This window comes from Molothrus aeneus, chromosome 3 (assembly GCF_037042795.1).
Source record: "Molothrus aeneus isolate 106 chromosome 3, BPBGC_Maene_1.0, whole genome shotgun sequence".
Lineage (NCBI taxonomy): Eukaryota > Metazoa > Chordata > Aves > Passeriformes > Icteridae > Molothrus > Molothrus aeneus.
The window spans coordinates 90,456,290-90,479,421 of NC_089648.1; the positions used below are offsets into that span (position 1 = coordinate 90,456,290).

The 23,132-nt window shown below is 43.4% G+C and overlaps 4 protein-coding genes across 8 annotated transcripts in view; 2 read left to right on the forward strand and 2 right to left on the reverse strand.

Annotated features, from left to right (window-relative positions):
• The window catches only part of ME1 (malic enzyme 1), a 154,241-nt gene extending 146,829 nt beyond the window's left edge, over positions 1-7,412 (forward strand). For both annotated transcript variants that reach the window (XM_066547375.1, XM_066547376.1), the window contains exons 12-14: positions 641-814; positions 5,131-5,229; positions 7,057-7,412. In XM_066547375.1, the coding sequence (XP_066403472.1) occupies positions 641-814; positions 5,131-5,229; positions 7,057-7,215 (432 nt within the window). In that variant the 3' untranslated portion in view covers positions 7,216-7,412. The remainder of the gene's footprint in view (positions 1-640; positions 815-5,130; positions 5,230-7,056) is intronic.
• A 266-nt stretch (positions 7,413-7,678) lies between these two features.
• RWDD2A (RWD domain containing 2A) lies at positions 7,679-13,537 on the reverse strand. 2 transcript variants are annotated; one of them, XM_066547377.1, is made up of 3 exons: positions 13,202-13,537; positions 12,408-12,626; positions 7,679-10,888 (listed from the first exon to the last, which is right to left on the reverse strand). In XM_066547377.1, the coding sequence occupies exons 1-3, from the start codon at positions 13,373-13,375 to the stop codon at positions 10,211-10,213; spliced, it is 1,071 nt and encodes a 356-aa protein (XP_066403474.1). In that variant the 5' UTR covers positions 13,376-13,537; the 3' UTR covers positions 7,679-10,210. The 2 variants fall into 2 exon arrangements, with proteins under 2 accessions (XP_066403474.1, XP_066403475.1); XM_066547378.1 differs by having other exon boundaries at positions 13,433-13,535.
• A 357-nt stretch (positions 13,538-13,894) lies between these two features.
• PGM3 (phosphoglucomutase 3) lies at positions 13,895-21,985 on the forward strand. 2 transcript variants are annotated; one of them, XM_066547382.1, is made up of 13 exons: positions 13,895-14,107; positions 14,348-14,553; positions 15,250-15,434; positions 15,748-15,815; positions 16,119-16,252; positions 16,408-16,603; positions 17,427-17,584; positions 17,996-18,079; positions 18,705-18,803; positions 19,120-19,236; positions 19,389-19,511; positions 20,248-20,421; positions 21,015-21,985. In XM_066547382.1, the coding sequence occupies exons 2-13, from the start codon at positions 14,350-14,352 to the stop codon at positions 21,099-21,101; spliced, it is 1,629 nt and encodes a 542-aa protein (XP_066403479.1). In that variant the 5' UTR covers positions 13,895-14,107; positions 14,348-14,349; the 3' UTR covers positions 21,102-21,985. The 2 variants fall into 2 exon arrangements, with proteins under 2 accessions (XP_066403479.1, XP_066403480.1); XM_066547383.1 differs by lacking the exon at positions 13,895-14,107 and having other exon boundaries at positions 14,175-14,553.
• DOP1A (DOP1 leucine zipper like protein A) overlaps positions 20,569-23,132 on the reverse strand; it is a 50,233-nt gene continuing 47,669 nt past the window's right edge. For both annotated transcript variants that reach the window (XM_066547381.1, XM_066547379.1), the window contains one exon: positions 20,569-22,570. In XM_066547381.1, coding sequence (XP_066403478.1) covers positions 22,265-22,570 — 306 coding nt within the window. In that variant the 3' untranslated portion in view covers positions 20,569-22,264. The remainder of the gene's footprint in view (positions 22,571-23,132) is intronic.

Here is a 23,132-nt window from a genome sequence, read left to right on the forward strand (position 1 = left end):
AGGCGACCCCCAAGGTCCTGGCAGAGGAGGTTCCACACTGACTTGTGCTGTTGCTCTATGGGATGATGTTGCTGGGACAGAGCTTGCACCTTGGACATTCTGTTGAGCTGTGGAATGGGCTCAAGGGCCTGAAATAGGGGATTGGGAAGAAGAGAGCTCTGCCTGCCCACAGCTCCTCAGAAATCACCCCATCCAAAAGCACAACATTTAGTTGCCTTAGTATCATTTTTGGGTGCTTTGTTATTGGGAAAAAAGCCCAGTAGCATCACCTGTTGCTACCATAGCAGTATTGCCCACTTAGGGTTTTACAACTCTGTACTTGCCATGGAGCTTCTTCTGGCATGGGTGCACAAAGTGAATAATGACTGCTGGCTTCAGTTTCCCTCCTTCTAAATGGTACAGATCAGGTCAGACAGCCCCAGAGAATCACCAGTGATCTCCAGGATCTGCATCCTGATGTTCTTGAGACATAGTCAGGCAAACAGCTCTAACACCCTCTCAGAAGAGATGCTAAATAGATTCAACCCAGCTTTCACATTATTTAAATGGATATTTATTGATGGATATTTAAAAGGATGTGAGAAATATTTCAACAGCAATCTCTCAATTAATGTGCTTTCTTTTTCTTCTTACAATTTAGGGACGTGGGATTTTTGCCAGTGGTAGTCCTTTTGATCCTGTCACTCTTCCAAGTGGACAAACTCTGTATCCTGGACAGGGTAACAATTCCTATGTGTTCCCAGGAGTTGCCCTTGGTGTTATTGCATGTGGAATGAGACATATTGATGAGAATGTATTCCTCTTGACTGCTGAGGTACTGTATTCAAAATTATTTAAATTCATTAATTTAGTGACTTAGTATTAATGAGCAATTAAACAGAAAGAGCTAAACTTTACAATGGGGAAAATACTGCTTTTTGTGTAAGGTCTTTATTTTATAAATTGTATTTGGACAAGTAATTTTAAAGAGTTAACACTTGCCCTAGGGACACCTGACATAAACTATACCTTCTGTTGGGAAGGATAAAAAAGAAAGATTTCAGTACAGTGTTACCACAGGTAAATGCACACATGTACAGTTCACATGCACAGGCACATAGGTTTGATTGTAGATTGAAAGGAATTATTATTATTGATGTTAGTAGCTTTGGGGTGACTCATGTGAATCTTTTGCTTACAAAATTCCTTGAATTTGAATTATGAAACAATTTAAAAAAGAGGGAAAAAAAGCTGCACCAGTTAGCAGATGTGTGAATGCATTATTCAGCTCCTGCAGCTTCTCTAAGTAATATTTCCTTCCAGATTCTTGTTCCTTCTGTGCTCTTCATGGTTTAAAGGGAAGAAAGTGGTCCTTGGCTCTCCCTCAAGGGCAGCTGATAGGCAGTGTGATCCTATGATAGCCAGTGTGATCCTATGTCATACAGAGCTTTCTTAAGGGGTGGGCACTTGCATGCTGTCCTTGTTGGACTTTCAGAGGTTTTTTAAGGTGCATGCTGTGGCATCTTTAAAGGGGTTTGCTAACAGCCTGCCTTCTGTAAGAAAGACATGCACAATTTCCATCTTTAAAATTAGTAAAAAGCCCAGCCTGTCTCCGCTGGCTTTAACCATCATAAAAGGGCAATGATCCATCTCCTAAGCCTTTGGATAATTATATCTTCTCTTTAAATCCTCCCCTGTAATTTCAGTTGGATATGGTGATCCTCACTTCCTGGTCTAAACTGCTGTGTTAGAGTTGTCCTACTTCATTTAGAAGTTGCTTCTAATTTTGGTTTGTGTGAAATGGTTCCTGTATGGTGAGAGCTGATGACAAAAGGTGGCACATGTGTGGATTGAACTGTGTTTCATGTGACAGTCTATGAAGTCAGAAAAAAAATCAGTTCTGAACAAAGAAATTTAACAGTCAGGGAAGTTAAATAGTAGCAGAAATTGTGAGGAAGCTTTTAAATTCTCACTTGAGGTAGTCATTCTTTCCTGACTCTTTGGTGCTGGTTTTGCTATACAGTTGCCTTCCCTTGTAAAAGCTCTAGAAAAGTTTGACATATAAAAATGTGGGTTTTGTCTTGCATAGAAAGTTCTGGTGGTGGCAGGATCCCTGGGCAGCTGCTCCCAGCTCAGGCCTTTCACATCTGGTCTCCTTACATGCGAGGGGCTGGGGGCTTGGCTGAGCTGAGCTGATGGGTGCCACAGGGGTCTGCCAGAAGAGGTGTCAGGCCTGTGAAGGCCCTTAGCTGAATAATCACACTGCAAAGCAAAAGCAAAAATGCTCTTTTTGGTTTATGTTCTTGGCTTTTATACTGGAAGGATAAAATCAGAATAGTTTCATGGAGGTTTTAGAATGGTGCTTAGTATTCCTTATTTGAAATTGAAGCATCCCAGATGCTGCAAAATTTAGAGAACCAAACACATGTATTCTGGGTAGAGGGACCTTCTTAGATTGCCAAGGTGTAGCTTGCCTGAAAAAAAAAATTATAGAAAGGAAGCAGCCCAAGCTGCATGCCTGCACCTCCTTCTTGCTTTGCCACATCTCAAAATAAATTTGATTGAAATCACAAATAAGTAGCTGTTGTAACTAGAACAGATTTTGATTTCAATGTTCTTTTCTTCCTGCCAAGTAAAATAGAGTGTAACTTTGACTTTAAATGATAAATCTAAGGTACTGTAAGCTGTAATACCTCTTAACTGTGGGCACTTGTTCTGTGATGGCAAGGGATGTTGCCTATTCTTTTAAGTCCTACCAAACACAACAAAAGAGGCAGAGAATTATGAACTAATGAAATAGTCCTGCATGTGTGACCTGCAGTTTAGTGCAGAAATAATCCTACAAAATCTTTTCATTATGGGGAATATGTCCTCCAAAAACCAAGATGCCTCCACTTGCTTTATGCCATTTTGTCTTGGTTGTCTTTACTTTAGATTCTGCAATGAGGCTTTGCTACTTTTTCTATTAAAAACTTGAATTAATTAATATTTAAAACATGAAAATAGCCATACTGGGTGGTACCTAGGATCCAAACTGCTTGATATCTTCCTGTGAAAGCAATCACTAGCGGAAGCTGAGGAAAAGAGGATAAATGAGAGAAATACAGAGTGATCCTTCTGCTGAAATGGCTTCTCAGATTCTGGCAACATTTACTGTATGGCCTTCCCGTGCTGGATGTTTTATCCCTGTATTGATTTTTCCTTCATGAATGAGCCTAGTGGCTTTTAAAACATGTTTATACATTTTAACATCTTTTGGCAATTAGTGTCACACTTTAATTATGAGTCCTGTGGAAAAAGAAACTCGGGATTTTCTGCTCTTTGATGATTTGGTTTCCCTACAGCACCATCAGAAATGTTCACCTTCAGTTGTCCTTTGCATTTCCTTTCAGACTTCTCTTTTTCTCCCAAGTCTATTTTTTTGTTGTTGTTTCCTTGATAAAAAAATCATCTTTTTTATTTTCTATGCCCCCTCATGATTCTACCCCATTCTTGTTTGAAGTATGTGGAGAAAAACCACACCCTGCTCAAATTGGTGTTACGTTCTGGATTTATACATTGGCACAATTATGTTTTCTGTGGCACTTCTTATTTTCTCAGTAATCCCACATGTAGATTCATCTTTTTTCCCCTACCACTGATCTGATGTTCTCAAGGAGTGTTTTTCAAGCACCACATGAAGAAGGTGTTGTTCTCTTTGGAAATGCTTGGGTTTGTGTTTTTGCATATTTTCAATGCTGTTACAGGAGTGTGTCTGAAGGAACAGCATGGCATCTGTACAGTTGATCTTGCTACCTCTCCCACTTTGAGCACTGCCCAAATATTTTGTGGCTTGCCTTCTATCAAAAACAGAATCACAAAAGAGAAGTACTCCACTCCTGAACCTTTAATTTTCAGTGATGCATTGCAGTAAGAGCAACTTGCTGTTGATTTCTTCAGCTTTGCTGCAGAGCCCTCTTATGCTGTTAACATCAGGGACCTCATGTTGTGAGTGCCTCCTTACAGTCAGATGCACATCAAAGGGCTCTGTATCATTTTGAAATAACCTGGTTGCTGTTATGAAGAGAAGTAACTTGATTTTACATTCTCTTAGCTCCCCCTAGAGGGTTTTTCTCTGCTATATTTCTCAAGATCAGGTTTAAATGTAAACAAATACTTTTTCTTCCCTTGTTACACTCAAGAGCCTATTGCTCTTGTCAGCATTTTGACTCCAAATGGAAAAAACTTAGGACAGCTACCAACATTCTAGTTAGACTGCACAAGAGAACACTGAGTTCTTTTGAACCTGGAGTTACTTTAGTTCAAACTATTAACCTATTTCTGCTGGAAGGGATGCATCCAGACACCTGTTCTGATGCAGTCCTAGATGTTTACAAGCATGTGTACAGAGTCCTGTTACCCGATGTGACGGGAACTGTGGGATGTTTTCTTTGTGCTTTGTTTCAAGTATCTTCCTAGAATAGTCCCTCAAAAGTGCACTTCTTGCTTTCTCTTTGGTCTTTTTTATCAGTTTTAACTCTCAGCGTTTCCTGGACTTGCCTGGTGTTTTCAGAACCTCTTGGTGTGTAATACATGGCTCCACCAGATGTTATCCAGAGCAGAGCTTTCCTTCTATCCACATCTGGATCACCCTGAAAGGCTATTTCAAGTCCCCAAATGACAAACAAAATGTAGCTAATGATAGCAAAAATACCAGCTGCCAGTAATTTCTTTCAGAGCATTTTGCACTTAAGGGTTTCAGTTCTGTTCCCTGCACAGGTTAATGTGACAGCTGTCAGAATGACAGGTGCTTCTCTATATTTTAGAAGTCTTTGGCCCAACTGCAATTGTTGGCTGGAATTTATATCTCACAATGAACTATTTTCTAGTTTATGAGATATATTTGCTAGTTTATGTGTGTCATGGATTTACTCAAGACTTAAGTAGCTTTTATTGTCTGAGGGAGAAAAAGGTGTAACTCCCAACATTTCTAATTCTTGTGTAGCTTCTCCTAATGACAAAGGTGGTTCTAAAAATGCTGTCTAGGTGGGTAAAGGAGTGTCTGTGGAATTTGCCAAAGCAGAAACATTTCTTTGCTAAAGACAGTATCACTGTCTAATCAAGCTACAGCTTCATCTGCATATCTGGTTACACATGTTTGTGTTATTTCAGGTTATAGCACAGCAAGTTACAGAAGAGAATTTACAGGAAGGTCGCCTCTACCCTCCATTAGTCACTATTCAGGATGTGTCACTGAAAATTGCTGTGAGGGTAAGTCCTTTCAGCCTTTTGTGGCTTTTAGTCTTCCTACCAGCTCTACATGGTTTGATTTTATCACCTAACACGCCTTCACACAAGTTGGTTTGCTTGAATCCATATTGGACATACAGCAATTTCAAAATTACATTTTAAATTCAGAAATATAAAGGCAATCCAAATACAGGGAGAGCTGTGGATCTACAGCAAGTGTGTATGTCTGTAGAGCACAGACTCTGCTGTTCACCACAGTCATGCCAGCTGCACAGCTGAAGGGCTTTTGTCCCTTCATGGTTATCAGCTTCAACTTTTTGTTTGTCCTCTGTGACCTTTTTTCCTAAAATTATTCTATTCTCTCTTTGTCACCTTACTGTGAATAATTCCTCTTCATATGCTTTTGAAAGAATAACAAGGAACCCTCATACATGAAACAGTTTCCATAGCTTCACTCATTCTGTATATTTAAGAAAAGGAAAAATCCTTCTCAAAGTTCATGTCTTCTTAGGCAAGTAGTAACTGTTCTGTAGATGTGAAAATGTTATGTAAATTCCTCAGGCAAAATCAAACTGGCTCTGTGTTTGGCAGAAACACAGTGATAGAAATTCCTCCTCTGTTTGTACGTGTTATAGAAAATACAAAAGAAGGAAAATGTTACCAAGTGATTCCTTCTGCTGTTCTCTGTTGAAACTTTATTCCTGAAAATACTTATTCTGGCTCATACACCCCAACCCAAGAGGACTCTGCCTTTTCCAGGAGAGGAACACTATCAAAATATTTTGGAATACCAAGCATTGGGTATGAATTCAGACCCTATTCAACCACAATAATTATGTGCACAGACCTGAAGATATGCTTATATAAACACCCAAAGTGCTTCTCAATCAAATTGAGTTGGGATTCAGACTAATCCTAGAAAAGAAGTCTTAATAAGGCGATTTGGGGTCTCAGCTTCTCACCAAACTAGAACATTTATGTTTCAAAGAGAGCTAAGGAAAGCAGGAAGAAGAACATCTCCCTTTTATTCAAAGGAGGAGCATTAGAGTGTTTGCCAAATAGTTTCAAGCAGATCTTTTCACAGTGCTGCATAAAACCTGTCTGCCAGACTTCTTTTGTTTCACAGGTGAATGTTCAGTCTGAAGATATTTGTTTCTCAAGTAGGTGATCTTCAGATGTGAGAGGCTACTTTGATGTGTTGAGAGAGCTCCAACCCCTTCTAAACTTAATTTTTGTGCAGCTGTATTTGTGATGCATAATTGATTCACTTAGGTATGGTCTGGGTGAGAAAAGAGCAAGCAAATATTTGTATTTCCCCCAGCCATTCTGTGCACTGCATAGGACTATTTTTTTCCCATGTGTTTACTTTTTTTGAAGTATATTATCAAGCCATGGCAAATACTAAACTTCTCTAATATGTAAGGAGCATGGAAGCTTTGAACAAACCACACTTTTCTTACAGTGCTTTGGGAAGATGGTAAACCAGGATCAAGTGATGAGAGAAAAACAGAAATTGTATCTCAGTGCTTGGGGCTTGTGGAATATTTTATCCACCACTGCACAGTGAAAGCTAAGGCAGTGCAGAGAGGAGCACTGTATTTGTAACAGTCTGAACACACAATCCTGTTCAAAAGTAGCCCAAGTCAGACCCATGTAAACACAAACATCATCCTGTTGTAGTCTAATTCACAGGGTACTTACCTGGAGCCAGTGAGAACACAGGTGACTGCCAGCACCAGAGAGGGCCAAGTCTTATCTTGATTTTGAGCTAAGTCCTACTTTTATATCCTGTTCAGTGTACTCAGATAGTTTATGAGCACTAATTAGGATTCTAATGCATCTTTCCAGCTCGTAGAAGAAGCCTACAGGAATAACACGGCCTCCACCTATCCTCAGCCCAAGGACCTCGAAGCCTTCATCCGCTCTCAGGTGTACAGCACTGATTACAACAGCTTCGTGGCTGACTCCTACACCTGGCCTGAAGAGGCCATGAAAGTGAAACTGTAAATATTTAATGAAGAACGAACAAATCAGCTGCACTTAAAAAGCATTAAAATATTAAAGTTGTTTCTGCCTAGAAAGCCTAAGAATTGCTAATTTTTTAAGATGCAGAAAACTTTTTCTAATTCATAGTAGTTGGTTAGAAACTCAGATCAAGACATCATCAATTATACATCAGAAAATAAAAATTAATCTGAGAGATATATTTGTGTTTGGTTATTTTGATGGTTATTTTAATTGAGATACCCTACACTACAGTTTGACAGATTTTTTTGAAAAAAATGGTTATATCTTGAGTCAAGAGTTTTGTCACAAACATCAATGGGAACTTAAGCAGATAAATGGGCACTTAAAAATACATTTGATATTTTATCCATTACAGTCACAGTGTAATTTGCATAATTTGTGAACCTATTATTTAAAAAAAAAAAAACAACAAAAAAAACCCCCAACAAACTTTAAACAACCATAAGGTTAGAATATTTTATTCCAGAGAAAATGCTTACTGGTCACTCTTGTGTGGAGTTATGAAATGAAAATTTTCTAGAAGAACCAAATCTGCAGAACCTTTTGTTCACATCTAATCAGAACATTTTACCATTACTAACAATAACATTTAACATTAGCTAAGGTAATATCCTGTATAAGATCGAGGATTTAATTCCCCCACCAAGATAACCACTGTTCTGATCATTGCAAATGTTTGGCCTAATTTTTTGAACTCCACGTTCTTGACAAAAAGGGAGTATCAAAATGCCAGGAATAGACTCTGAGGAATTATTAGCTGTTAAACAATTACCACTCCAAGAAAAATGTACTATATTTTCTGGATGGTTCTGGGAAAAAAAGGTTACTTGAACATTTCTGTTTCTCTCTAATCTTTACAAGAGAGATTATCTCCAGAAAACCAAATACTAATTTTATTTGTCTAGCCCCTCAGCTCTGTCACAGCTGCAAATTACAGGTCCCAAATTCAGAAAGAGAGATACTTTCTCCCTCACTGCCTAATGGGAACATGTCAGCATTTTTGCCTCACTGTGCTTTTGACAGAAGTTATGATCACACAAACAGTACACCTACCACAGTGAAGGAAAAGACATTTATCATATTCTGAGCAACTAGAAACACTCTGCATTTCAATGCCATCCTCTACATTTTAATGTATTGCTATTGTGAGAAGGGTATTAAAACACTTCCTTGTATTTAATTTGAAATAAAATAATATCTGTTATTTATGTTGTCATCAGCTAAGTGTGCTGAAACACAGTCTTTAAACAGGTGCTGTTGAGTTCCTGGGTGTTGGAGTCATGCAGCTCAGCAGTGAGTCTGCTTTTATTGCTTGGTACCCCTTTGCACATGAAGGCACTCAGGCACAGAGTGGGAGGTGGTGGGCTGGTGGCCCTTCCAGGGGACTTTTCAGTAGTGTTCTTCAACTACATATTATATTTATATATATTATTATAAATGTGATCATGCATTACAAACTGGACACTCCCCCTCCACATCCACACTCAGCAGCTTCCCTGCAGGAAAACACTGCCTAATGAACCATTAACAGCATTGCCTCTTACAAGCTCCTGGAAAATTCTCTCCATACTAATTTTACATAAGAAAGGATTCTTCAAGTTATTTGTATTTTTATGTAATATTAAATATATATATTTTATTTTTTTTACACGTATAGGGGCTTTTTCCTATTTTCTGTATTTTACATGTATTTCCTTATGTAATGTAAGGGGGAAAACTAAACTTTGTCTCATCTGACCCATTTTCATTTCCAAGGTGTTTGGCCTAACAGTGTAAACATAAAATGCCATGAATTGAACAGATGAAAAATTCTTATTAACATAACCAGACAGTCACTTTGCCTCATGACATCCTTAACTGAAGAGACATGGATTTGATGGATGAACACTCGGTGGGTAAGGATGGTTGGTTGCAGAGTTGCAGTCAATGGATAATGTCCAAGTGGAGACCAGTGGGAGTGACATTCCTCAGGGGCCCCAGCAGGTTTGCTGATGGCACCAAGCTACGTGGAGCAGTCAGCACACTGGAGGGATGTTATCCAGAGGGGCCTGGAGAGGTGGGTGCCTGCAAGCTTCATGGTGTTCAAGGCTGAGTGCAAGATCCTGGCCCTGGGTCAGGGTGATCCCGAGCACAAACACAGACTGGATGGAGAATGGATTGAGAGCAGCCCTGAGGAGAGGGACTTGGTACTGGTAGACACAAAGCTCAACATGAGCCAGTGATGTGCACTTGAAGCCAAGAAAGCCAACTGTATCCCTAGGCTGCATCAAAAGCAGCGTGACCAGCAAGCTGAGGGAGGTGATTCTCACCCTCTACTCCACTTTTGTGAGACCCCCAAAAAGACCATTGCATCCAGCTCTGGGACATGAACGTAAAAGGAACATGGACCTGCTGGAGCAAGTCCAGAGGAGGTTCACAAAAAATGATCAGAGGGCTGGAGCATCTCTCCTATGACAACTGGCCGAGAGAATTGGGATTTTTCAGCTTGGAGGACAGAAGGCTTTGGCAAGACCTTATAGCACCTTCTAGTACCTGAAGGGAGCCTGCAAGAAAGCTGGAAAGGGACTTTTTTACAAGTGCATGTAGTGACAACACAGGGGGGAATGTTTTAAAGAAAGAGAGTAGGTTCAGATGAGATGGGAAGAAATTCACACAGCACAGTACAGATGAAACAGAAGTGTATAATTCCTAACACACAGTGGAATATTTATCAGGCATGGCTCACAGAGACAAATGCCAGTTTTAGAGTCTTACACATGACAGAGCTTCTGTGGAGTCTTTAGAGTCTTACAAAATCAGTGAACACATCTCAAAAATATGTGGCAGTTCAGCACAAAAGCTGAGACGAACTACTTGAACCATTCATCTCAGATGTTAAAAGTTTCCTTTTTCACAGTAGCTGTAAGGCAAAGTATTTCAGCGTTAGCAACACCTCTTGCTCTCCAGAATTAGAACTCTTCATAAACAGTTTCTCTCAATTGTCTGAAAGTTTGCCTTCAACACCAAATAAAATCTGAAAAATGTGTCCACTTTGATGCTGTTTCAGGAATTCTAGAAACTGGCCAAGATCCATGTGATAGTCATTCCTCAGGCCATAATCACCATGTGCCTGAAACTGCAGGTCTTCAAAACTGTGAAAGAGACGAAGATTATCAACACTTCCCTCTGTTTCTATATTCTCCACATGCTTGCATGAAATGTGCTTCCAGTTGGGATATCTAATAACACGCCAGAACTCTTCACAGTTTTCTTGGAGTCCCTCCACACAGATGACACCAGGTTTCCCAGTTAGGCAGAAGCCAGTCAGATTTAACTTCTTAGCACAGTCAAAAATCTTTTTCCTCAGTTCCTGCCTGTATATGTGATGGCTGTAGATCCACATGCGATGCAGCTTTTCCTTAGCCCTGACTGCTTCAGCAGCACACTCAGACGAGGCCTGACAGGTTTCCAAGAAGGGCAGGCTGTTGTCCTTCACCCACTGCACAGCCTCACACACACACAGATCTCCTGGATCCAGAGAGCTGATGTGAGACGTGAGACGAGTATTGAGCTGCAACTGTTGCTGTCTGTGCAGAGCATCTGATCTGGCAAAAAGCTGAGGAGCCACCTGAGGGTACATATGAGGAAGGAGAACCTGCAACTCCACCTTTACCTTAAAAACAGAAGACACACACAGAGAAAAGATTAATGCTGCAGCTACTGAAGACACACTAGATTCTTCTTTCCTGTCAGAGGCAGATTATGAGTAGATGTAATCAAGATTGCAGCATCCTACTGACTGGAACTATTCCCACTTCCCTTTTGTCCCAATAACCCATTCTTTTGTCTGTTCCTTTTCTTGTGTTGCATCATGCTGCCACTTTCACAACACTTCCCATGTGTTATCCAGGCAGCTTTTGTGCTGTTCACAGAACTAATGCTATGGCTTGGGAGAAGGTACACAGTTATCCTCCAGGGATATTTCTAGCTCAGTGTTGCTACAGCAATGAACTGTTGGGAGTCAAGGGCTTTTGATAATCTCATCCCTTACCAAATGCACATGACTAATGAACTCAGCCCAGCTGCTGGAAAAAAAGGCCAAGAGTTACATGGAATGGTGTTTGTGATTGTACCTACTGCATATAGAGACACGTGGCAGGAGTGTTGGAAATAACTTGCCCTTTAAGGTTGCTCCCAACCCAAACCATTGTATGATTCTGTGTGTTACCATTATTTTAAGCAAGTATTCACCATAAAGAGGAATCAGGATTATAGGGGATGAAAAGATTTATGAACGTTTCAGGTCAGGGAGACCTCAAGTTTATCTTATCTGATCTCTTATGAATGTTGGGCTGTTGAATTTGTTTTGATTATTCCTACAGTGCCTTCAAACAGAGCACCACAGTTCTTTGGCAGCTGAACCCTGCCTCTAGTCCAAGAGCAGGAAAGGATTTATGTGTCCTCAGTGCTTCAAGCTCCTGTAGACTATTGGGGGGTACTCACTACAGTGCACAATCATATGATAGTCCTGTAGAGACAAGTGAATCATGAAATGACTAATTATCTTTCCAAGTCCCTTGATGATCTGCTATGGAAAAAAACCCCACTACTCCTACACAAGCCCTCCCTACATGGCTCATAAAACTTCTCTCTCTAGGTTGGTGAAAGGGTGCATTTTAGAAAGATACCTAAGTTTGTACCTAAAGTTTTGAAAAAATCATGAGGCCACCCAGTAAATTGTTCTAATGTTTGATTACCTTCATTCCATGGAAAATGGCTTTTAGGCTGAGTTTGTCTGTTTTCAATTTCCAGTCAGTGCATTAGTATGCACTCAGACCTGTGTTCTCTGTGCAAGTATTTACACCCATTAGTTCAGTCCCTTTCCTCAATCAGTTAAACTGCTGTAACTCCTTCTACTGAGAGTTTGGTTTCTCTGCTCATAGGCTGGTTTTGTTTTTGTGTTCTTGTGACTCCTCATAATTGCAGTCTGCCATTTGGGGCTATTTTTGCAATATTATATTTCCAACACAGATGTTAGCGGCAGCTGAGATTTTCTGTTACTCTAGACTTCTCAAAGAGCAAAAAAATGGGGTGGTTTTTCTACCCCCTTTTTTCTGGGCAGCCTTTTCCAGTGTGTGCAGAAGGAGTACAGACAACAGCACCCATGAACAAGTCTCCTTGGCAGCTCTCACCTTGGCCTCCCCGACATCGAGAGCGATGCGATATTCCAGCTGCGGGGGCAGGGCTCCGTCAGCATTCCTCAGGTAGCGCTGGATGCTGGGCACGGCATCCGCATCCAGGCTGAATTCTCCTCTCTTGGGAAACATCGAAAGGAGCATTTCCACTTCCAGCAGCTGGAGCTCCAGGCATTCTTTCACCGTGGCAGCCATTGCCCTGCCCTCCACGCCCGCCTGGAACGAGAGGACTGCAGTCAAACCCCGCGGTTCGGCGCATGGTGAGCTTCAGCCCCCCAGGGAAGACCCGCGATTCTTCAAGGGCAGAATTTGGTTAAACACAGCCTCAGCAGCCGGGCCCTCGCAGCCCGCAGCGGGCAGGGGCGGTCGGGCGGAGCCGTGCGGGCCCTGCCGGGCTCAGGGATGGAGAAGAATGGAACGGAGCCCCGCGCTGATGTGCGTGGGCAGGGGTACATTATTTATGGGATTTATCAGCACATACACCCCGTGCTGGCTGCGTGTCGTGGCTCACCCCCAGCCGGCAGCCAAGCCCCGCACCCCGCGGGATCGGGGAGACTCGGAAGGGTAAAAGGCAGAAAATTCGCTGGTTGGGATAAAGACAGTTCCATAGGGAGAGCAAAAGCCGCGCACACGAGCAAAGCAAGGAATGAATTCCCTGCTTCCCATGGGCAGGCGGGTGTTCAGCCATGCCCAGGAGAGCGGGGCCCCATCACACCTCAGGGTCACTTGGGAACACAAACGCCATCGCTGCAAATGTCCTCCCCTTCCTCCTTCCTCCCTGCCTTATATACCGAGCGTGATGTTCCATGGTCTGGAATGTCCCTTTGGTCAGCTGGGGTCACCTGTCCGGGCTGTGCCTCCTCCCAACCTCCCAAGCATGCCCAGGCCCCTCCCCAGCCTGGCTGTACAAAAATCAGGAGAGGCCTCGGCTCTGTGTAAGCCCTGCTCAGGAATAACAAAAACATCTCCACATCATCATCATCATCACTGTGTTCAGCACAAATCCAAAACCAGCCCCGTACCAGCCACTGGGAAGAAAATTAACCCGGCCCCAGACAAAAGCAGCGCAATGGGGGGCAACTTTGTAATCCGAGCGCGCTGTCAGCGAAGCTGTGCGGGTCTGGCTGTCACAGCGAGCCCAGCCCGGCCCGGCCCGGCCCGGCCCGGTCCGGGCCTCTCCCGGGCCGCTCCCGGGTGGGCGGGGCGGCGCCTGCGCGGCCGCAGCTCCGGGCGGGGGCGTGGCCCGAGTGCCACGCGGCGTGCGCCGCCCCGCCCACTCGCCCGCCATTGGTTGGGGCCCCGAGAGTGGGCGGGGCCGCGCCGGCTCCGTGCGGGGCGCGCGGCGGCGGCTCCGGCGGGATCGTGCCCCACCCATCCCATCCCGTCCCATCCCACTCATCCCGTCCTACCCCACCCGTCCTACACGTCCCGTCCCGTCCCGTCCCAGCCTGTGCGTCCCCGCGCCATCGCTGGGGGTCCCGAGGGAAGCAGCCGTGCAGGAGGCGCGTGTCTGGCTGGCCCCGCCCGCCCGGCCTGGTGTCCGAGTGCCGGTGCGCACGGAGCCGCGCCTGGGGCAGCATCCCGGGGACACCGCTGGGGCCGCCCTGCAAGCGCCTGGCGAGGCAGGACTCGCTGCTTTGGGCTCGGCAATCAGTGCATAGAGCCGCGGCCGAGCGCTCTGCGCGGCTGATGTCACGGTGAGAAGCGGGAAGCGCCGCTGCGGGAACTTGTTCGGATCCCTGGGTCCGGACTGGGAATCCTGGCTCTCCCTGGATCCAGACTGAGCATCCTGGCTCTCCTCGCCTCGTCCCTCCGTGATCTGCGTGTGTCTGATCCCGCTGTTTATCCGCTGCTCTCCGGGCAGCGTGGAGGCTCCTTCCCGGTGCTCCCAGCCGCTTGTCCCCTCTCACTGCCATCCGTGTCGCTTCCTTCCCTAGGGATGGATTCCGAAGCCCTTAGGAAGTTCTCGGCCCTGCACCCCCGGCCTGCCGGGCTGACCCTGCACTACGGCACGGCCGGGTTCCGCAGCGCGGCCCAGCAGCTGGACCACGTCGTGTTCCGCATGGGGATCCTGGCCGCCCTCCGCTCCAAAGCCGTGACAGCGACCATTGGCATCATGGTCACGGCGTCTCACAACCCTGAAGTAAGGAAGGACTGCCCTCTCCTCAAACAGGCCACCGGTGCGGTAGAATGATGTGAAGTGCTTTGGTAGAAGGGTGGAAAGATGTGATCAGTTTGTTGGAATTAAAGCTCATCATAGCACGGAGAGAACCAGACCCTGAAGACTCTAGGACCTGCTTAAAGCATTCAGCCTGCTCCCTGTAAATACGGCCTCTGGTCTAGCTGAAGATATTTTTCCTCTGTACACAAAAGTGGGATTTTTTCTCATGTGGAAGTGGTGTAACACAGGAAGCATTTCATGTTGCAATTTAGCTTTCTAATGTTGGGGAGCTAGGAGTAACATTGAGAAGAGAAGAACCTTTGAGTAAAATCTGTAAGCTTTAAAAATAAACATGCAAATGCAGCGATTACAAATCAGGCATTTAGACTTTTGCTGCTGTGGAGCATTGAAGGTTATTAGAATCTCCTCTTGTGTAATTTTAATGTCGAATGAATTTCACACCAAAATTATAAGGGAGAAAGAGTTGGTTAGTTAGTATGCTTGTTATAGTGCTTCTTTGGGGAGGTTTAAATAAACAGCTAAGCTATTGCATCCCAGAAGTTCTCCACTTTTAAAAAAGCAATGTGACTGAACCATGTGTTGTCTGTCTTCAAAAAGATTTTATTAGTTCCCCACTTTTAGATTTACTATTTTTTGTTCTTTTGTTTTTCTGCTAAGGAAGACAATGGTGTAAAGCTGGTTGATCCTCTTGGAGAAATGCTGCACCCTTCCTGGGAAGAGTATGCCACACAACTAGCAAATGCAGAGGAGCAAGAATTACAGAAAGTGGTAACTGAGATCTGCCAAAAAGCAGCAGTGAACCTGCACAAAGATGCCTCGGTTTTTATTGGTAGAGACACCAGGTAATGACAAAAGGCTGTAGCTATATCCTGCTCTTATGGAAGTACCAGTGCTGTCTTCAGGGGAGTTGTGTGGGCACTGTGTGGTGTCACCTGTGCCCAGCCCTTTATATGTGTTTGCAATCCCTGAGGGTGTTGGATTTCAAACTTTATTGGGAATTGCCTACAGCAGGGAAAGGTTTGGATTTCTTCACAGTGAGTCTAAATCTCGTGGCAGGAAGCTTGTAGAGTCTTCCACACATATGTGCTTCCTTCCCATAGAGTCCACAGATGAATGCCTTTGCCAGGGTTATCAGATGTACTTGTTGTTTTGCAGGCCAAGCAGCAAGAAGCTGTCCCAGTCAGTTATAGATGGTATCCAGGTTCTAGGTGGTCAGTACCATGGTAGGTTACACTTGTGCAATTCTAATCTCATTTCAAGTATTTTTATGTAAATGTGACTCCTTTATGCAGCCCTAGGGCAACAGCCCAGACACATTCCCATCCTTGCTTGTGCCAGTTTTATTTCAGGGTGGTTGTATGGCTTTCATGCAAGGCAGGGCAGGGGAGGGTTATGTTTTCATAAGACAAAATTGAAAAAGTCCATAGATGTTTCCTGTACTGCACTTGTCTGTTTACTGTAAAACTTTGAAGAAGCAATTAATTTGCAATTCTATTCTGAGTATTGTTCCTTTTATTTCACACTAGATTATGGTCTGGTGACAACACCACAGCTCCACTACATGGTCTGCTGTCAAAACACCCAAGGGCAGTATGGGAAAGCAACACTGGAAGGTTATTATGAAAAACTCTCCAAAGCTTTTATGGAACTGATAAAACAGGTGAATAGTAGGTGTTGTCTTCTTCGTGCAAGTGTACAGAATTAATCTCTTCTGTTTGTTGGCCTGTTTGGGCCTGAAGTTTCTAATTCAGCATGCTCTAGGTGTGGTTTCTCTAGGGTAATGGTTCACTTTGCCCCTTCTTCCCTTGCACTAAGTCTCACTGCTCCGGAGAGTTTCAGAGGCACCTGAAGATTGACTGTGCCAATGGAGTAGGAGCCCTGAAACTGTCAGAAATGAAGCCCTACTTTCCACAAGAGGTGCTATTCCACATATATAATGATGGAACCAAGGAGAAACTCAATCACTTATGTGGTGCAGATTTTGTGAAAGTTCACCAGAAACCACCTGGAGGTAAGTAGTCAGTAATTTTATGTTGCTTTACCTCCTCTGCAGGGTCTGGCAAGGGTCCACATCCTTGGGTAAGTGGAGCTCCCTGTTTCTTACTAAGTGACTGCATGAATGGTTCTCCTTGTGCAATGGAAAGAGGGAATAGCCTGGCCAGGTTTGGCACATCTCTGTTAGTGTGAACTGCTTGGAGGAGCACAGAATCTCTCTGACTGGCTGAAATATGTTTGGCAGTCTCTTCTGAATGTTAAGCTGGCAGAGTCCAAAGATCAGTCAGGACTGGCTTAGTGCTATTTATTTTACTCCCCTTTGCATTATGAAGAAACACTTTTCCGGGTTCCTGCAGAAGGGCTGGGTTAATTAACAGCTCGGTGCCAGCAGGCTGACTCATTGACAGAAACCAGTGAGGAAAAGATTTCAGTCCATTTTCTGAGAATTGTATAAAAGCAAAGCCCTGAACTGGGAGAGCAGGCTGGTTTGGATATGAGACTTTATGAGGCTAAACTGAGTTCTCCATTGGACAGCTGTCTTCTCACTGCAGCTGCTGGCCAAATCTGAACACCAAGATATGGTGCTGCTTCCCCTTCCCACACTGGTTGTGTACTGGAGAAATGCAGTGCTGGGAGCAGCACAGTGGCAGGACCTGCTGGGGATGAATGCTTGTGCCTCCTGTCTGGATCCTGGCTTTAACTGTGCCTGAGTGGAGTCATTTGTATGCAGATCTGTGCTCTGAAAAGAAAATGTGTTTTCCTAATCACTCACTGAAATAAATTGCCTGGTTTTCTTTCTTTTCCTGTCTTTAACTTGCATTTGTATCTCTGTGCACTAGGGCTGGACATGAAGCCCAATGAGAGATGCTGCTCATTTGATGGTGATGCAGATAGAATTGTTTATTATTATAAGGACACAGCTGGCCATTTTCACCTGATCGATGGAGATAAAATAGCAACTTTAATTAGTATCTTCCTAAAAGAACTTCTTGCCAAGGTAACTCTAACATATGAAATGAATGCTGGCATTTTAATTTTTAAAGTATAAAATAGTCTAAGGAAGCTGTGTTGCTTGGTATGTGGTCTCTCTACATCTACCTAAAGTGAACCAGCTTTAAAAAGAGATCAGTCCTGTACCTCAGTGCTGTGGCCAAAAAGGGGTTTGGAAAGTCTAAGCTTGAAGAGCTGCTTCAGCCAAACCCAAGAAAAGTCAATATGGAATGTACAAATACTTGAACAGCATTCATGTTGATTTAAAGCTACAGAAGTTCTCAGTGAGCTGGTGCCTCCCTCTAGTACTCAAGAGTTTTAATTGTACATTTAAAAGTTCTGATTATCTTTCCATTTATCCATTGTGTTTGGCTGTGTGCCTATTGGACAGTAAAACTTGCTTTATTGGTTTGCTCAGGTGAAACAGAACTTCAAGATGGCAGTGGTACAAACAGCATACGCCAATGGGAATTCAACACGCTACCTCCAGGAAACACTGAAGGTATTCTCCGTGTTTTTCCTAGGTAGTTTACATTTTTTTTATTTTAAAAGTAAATGTACTGTAATGTGATTGCTAGGAAAATTAAGCAAAAATAAATTACTCTTTCAAACCTCCAGTAGTGACTAAATTCTTGGTGGCAAAAGAGACACAAAAGAGCAGGGCTTAAAAAGTTCTAGTCAGCTTTTATTAATTTTAAAAGTGTTTAATTAAATCCCTTGGTACTTAAACAAACTGAGGACTTTATAGCTTTGCAACTAAGTGAGTGAGTAGAGGCTCCTTGATACTTTGACACTGATTCATTTCCTGGAGCAAGCTAAATGTTCAGGAATTGAGGGAAGGTATTATTTCTGTTTGTATGTGAATCTAGTGTGTTCCCTGAAGCTATCAACTAAATTGGATTTTTCTAGGTTTGGAGTTTATTTCTTTAATTAGCCTTTATTTCTCACAGGAATAAATAGTTTTTAATTGGGTCTGCAGAAATAGTGGAGCATTTTAGCTCGGAGGCCTCAGTGGCCATGAAACAGGGGTTGGTTTGTAACAGTCCTTGCAGGCTGGTGCTCAGTTCCAGCCTGCAGAGGAGAGTCTGTAACCTTGCTGTCATTCTCTGCACACCCTTGGCCTGCAGGTCCCTGTGCACTGTGTCAAAACAGGAGTGAAACACTTGCACCACAAGGCCCAGGAGTTTGATGTGGGTGTTTATTTTGAGGCAAACGGACATGGCACAGTAAGTATGAGCAGGTAATCCATATGATCAGCCACTACGTACAAAATTTTAGTTAAATTACCTGGAGAAGGAGGTCTTTTCACTCTCTGCTTAGTTTTATAAACAAGACTTTTTCTTCTTGTTTGAAGATAGACTTCTTTACTCCTTTTGTCTTTATCAGAGCATTGCCACCAGCTCCTCTGTGCTTGTGGGGGGATGGGAATTCATGGTAGTGAACTTTAATGATGGCTATTTGGGCTTAGATGGTAAAAGTTTTGTCCTCACTACTGCATATATCCTGGTTTCATCTTGACAAGCTCTTATCTTTTTCTTCTAGGTCCTGTTTAGTAAAGCTGCTGAAACTAAAATTCGACAGCTGGTAAAAGAGGAGAAAGATAATGAGAAAAGAGAAGCAGCAAAGATGCTTGAAAACATGATTGACCTGATTAACCAGGTAAAAACTGAGAGTACTGGAGCACAGTGTTGGCAGGGTTAGCCAGTTTGTGAGCTGCTGTCAGGCTGCTGCTGGGGACTGCTGGAGGGTTCCTGATGAAGTGCTGCCTCCCTGTGCTCTCTGCTGCAGTGTTTTTCCCTCCCTGTTGGCAGACTGTTGGCGATGCTGTGTCGGACATGCTGGTGATTGAGGCAATCCTGGCTCTGAAGGGTCTGAGCGTGCAGCAGTGGGACGCCCTCTACACCGACCTTCCCAATCGGCTGCTCAAGGTCCAGGTGAGATACCAGCCACACTGGCTCAGGCCACAGCAGCCTCAGGGGGCCTGCTCACAGCATCTTTTGCCTGCTTTTATTTTAAAGCTGAAACAGACCATGAAAGGGCAGAAATAGGCCAAAGAAACTGAGAAAAAACCTGAAGGAGGGACAAGAATTTCACTTGGACTAAAATAGAAATATGACTTTAAAAAATATTAAATAATAGCCAACTATGTTAATGGAAAAACCTGACCAAAACTCTTCAAATTTTAACTTAAGAATAAATTCCAACTTTCAAATTAGAAAAATCCTGTTTTTTCTAAGGCCTCTGCCTGCTGGACAGCTGGCTTTTTCTTTTTGTGCCACTTGGTATAACTTGAATGTTCAAGCTCTTGCTTCTGTATCCTTTCAGCATTCTGACAAAGCTTGAGCAGAAGGTGCCATGTGGCAGCATTCTGTTAGACACAGTATGGAAGCTCTGGGCTCTATTTGAACTGGAGGAAGCTATTTAAGTTTCTGATCTACTGAGAGAAGCTGTAGCCTCACTTCAAGCTGACCAAGAAGGCATGTTCAGAACTGACCCTTTTTTAAAAAAGGGGCAGCTGACGCCTCTCAAGACTTGGTTAGCAGATGCTGCAGGGATCCTGCAGCCCCCAAGTGTCTGAGTAGCCTTTATTAGCTCCCAAACTGAACTCCTCTCCAGGCAGCACGACATAGCCAGCCCTGAATTTGTCTTACCCTGTTTCTGATGCCACAGGTGGCAGACAGGCGTGTTATTGACACAACAGATGCAGAAAGGCGAGCACTGACGCCCCCGGGGCTGCAGGAGAAAATCGATGCCCTTGTGAAGAAGTACAAACTGTCCCGGGCGTTTGTCCGTCCGTCGGGAACAGAGGACGTCGTCAGGATCTATGCTGAAGCAGACACACAGGTCAGAGCTTGACTCATTTATGGGCTTGTTCACATTTAACAATCTTCTGCCTAGCAGGGGGTGATGAAGGAAGTCTGCTTCCATACTTGTCATTTAATCACACTTAACAAATGCTTAATTTGGAAAAAAGACTGTGGTCACAAAAAGTCACTTTGGATTTTCTTTTATTTAGAAAAGTAATGTTTAATGTTCTCAATGTTTATCTTCAAAATGAAAATATAAATGTTTATAAAGGCAGATTTAACACCAGATGATTTTGAAAAGACAACCAGCCTTCTGAGAGCTCAGGGTTCAGAAGAAAGTTACCAAAGCAGTCCTTTACACAATTTCATAAGAGGCAAAATAGAAAAAAAATTCTGGCTGCTGTTAAGTTAGTCCACATCTGAACTTAAAGGTGACAGCAAAAGCAGTGGTTTTGCTCTCCCCACTTCACATGCTCCTACCTGCTTTTCTCTGCCAGCATGATGGCAGTGGCTGGTGGAGCAATATAGGGAACACAACAGTTCCAGGAAAATGCTTGCCATAATATCATGTATTTGCTCCATTCTTCTGATGCTGACAGCAGCATAACTAACTTTTCCAACATTCCACAGGAGAATGCAGATGCACTCGCCCATGAAGTGAGCCTGGCTGTTTTCCACCTCGCTGGTGGAAAAGGAGCACCACCCCAGCCTATATAATGAATGGAGTTAAAGCACACAACTTCCCTTATCTTTTAATATCATTTTTTTTACCATGTGCTGCTGTGCACAGAGCCAGCCCTTCCTGGGAGTAGCAAGGATTGACCAGAACTGAGTGTAATATCACTCTGCTTATTCTTAACCTCCGTTATCAACTTACCTCTAAATGAGATGTTCTTGCTGTTGAATGTTCCCCTCCCCAAGTTTGTCTAACTTCTTGACAAGCCCTGGCCATGTCCAGAAGGAATTCTGCCCCTCCCTGCCCCAGCTTAGTTCATTGTCACATTGTGCCTGACCTCCAACACCCACACCCTCAGAGCACTGGCCATGGCTGCATGACCAGAGCTCTGCTGTGACTGTGCTCACAGTGGCTGCTGCAGAATCATCATCCCCACCTTCCCCCCAGTAGCCCAATCAGCTGTGGGCAAACAGTATAAGACAGAGGCTGTCACTCATCTTCAGATTCAGTTCACCTCATTTTGAGGGGGGAACAATATAATGAAAAAGAATATTTGCAAATAATAATCTATTATTGCAATATTATCTTCATTAGATACTTTATGACATGATTTAGAAAGTGATTTGCAGTAATAGTATTTATAATCACACTTGAGAGGGAAGGGATAGAGACAAATGTGTCTTCTGTGGCCTTAACCGCTCCCCAGCACCATGAAGGAGCTGGGCCAACAGGATGCAATGTTTTAAACACACCAGTATCCTCCTTGGCATACTTTGGTTCAGGGTGTCTACCTCTGACAAACAGTTCATTGTAGTGCTGCTTTAACTCCTGCCATAATAGCATTTTACAGGTTATTAAATAAGCACAAGTTCCAATAGATCTTAAAAAAAAAAGACAAAAATAAACTGGAAACAAATTGAAAAAATGTGCACCTTGTATTTTTTTCATTTTTTTAAAGACAGAACTCAAGACAACAAAACATTTACTGTAAATAGTAGGCACCATAATCAATATGAGCCACCAATATTTAAACTTGATTCAGGCCACATCCAGAACTTCTCTTATTTACAAATATTTAACTTAAATACAACATTAAGTATTTCATTACATACAAAATAAGAAAAGAATACTATACAACTGGGAAAGATACAGTAGTTCATTTAGATAGTTACACTACATATAGGCTGAGTAGTACCAGTTTGGTTCATGATTTTATGACACCTTCCAGAAAATCCTTCTCAACCATTTCTTCTATCTTCTGTCTTGCTTTGCTGGAGAAGGTCTTGAGGTTCTCCATTTTTATGTCCTTACTTGGAAAACAGTTGGGGTAAAGGACAGGGCTCCCTGAGTGTCCAACACATCTACTTGTGACTTTGCTGTTAAAAACTTGGCTGAGTACATTGAAGAAAGGCAAGAGCTGCTCAATGCTGCGAACGGTGTAGATGGTTAAAAGCAAGTGACCTGGTTCCCAGCTTAGTGTTTTCCCTGAGCCATCCTCCTCTGGGTTTTTCTGCAAATATAGAGACATGGGAAATAATGCAGGACAAAACATTAAAAGCACAGGTGAAAACAAAAGACTAATGTATAATATAGTGCTTTTCTAAAGTCCAAAACCATTTGTCCTATCCACAAAAGACTCCAATGCTGAAGTGGAGCTTCCAAAGCTGGTCCTCTGCTCCCCCTCACCACAGCCTGCAGAGGCAATGGTTGGGAGTGTTCAGGTGGCAGTCAGCTGATGCTCATGGAAGAGTCACAGTGAGCATTCAAGTCCAACACCTCAGCCCAGGGCTGTCCCAAAGCAAGGCAGCCCCCACCAGGCAGCATCCTGTGGGCAACACAAATGGCCCAAGCTGGTGACAGCTGAAGTTCTGAGCTACTTCAGCTGCTTTCCAAAGCAGGCTCCTCTCTGGTGACACACACTCACTTCACCAGCTGATACTGCCAGCATCAGTGATGATAAACCCCAGAGGAGGTTAAAATAGATCCAAAGCATTTTCACTTTGCAGCTTGAGATCAGAGTTTTTGGGAAGGGCAAAAAGCAGTGCTGTTATTAGTATCACAAATAACACACA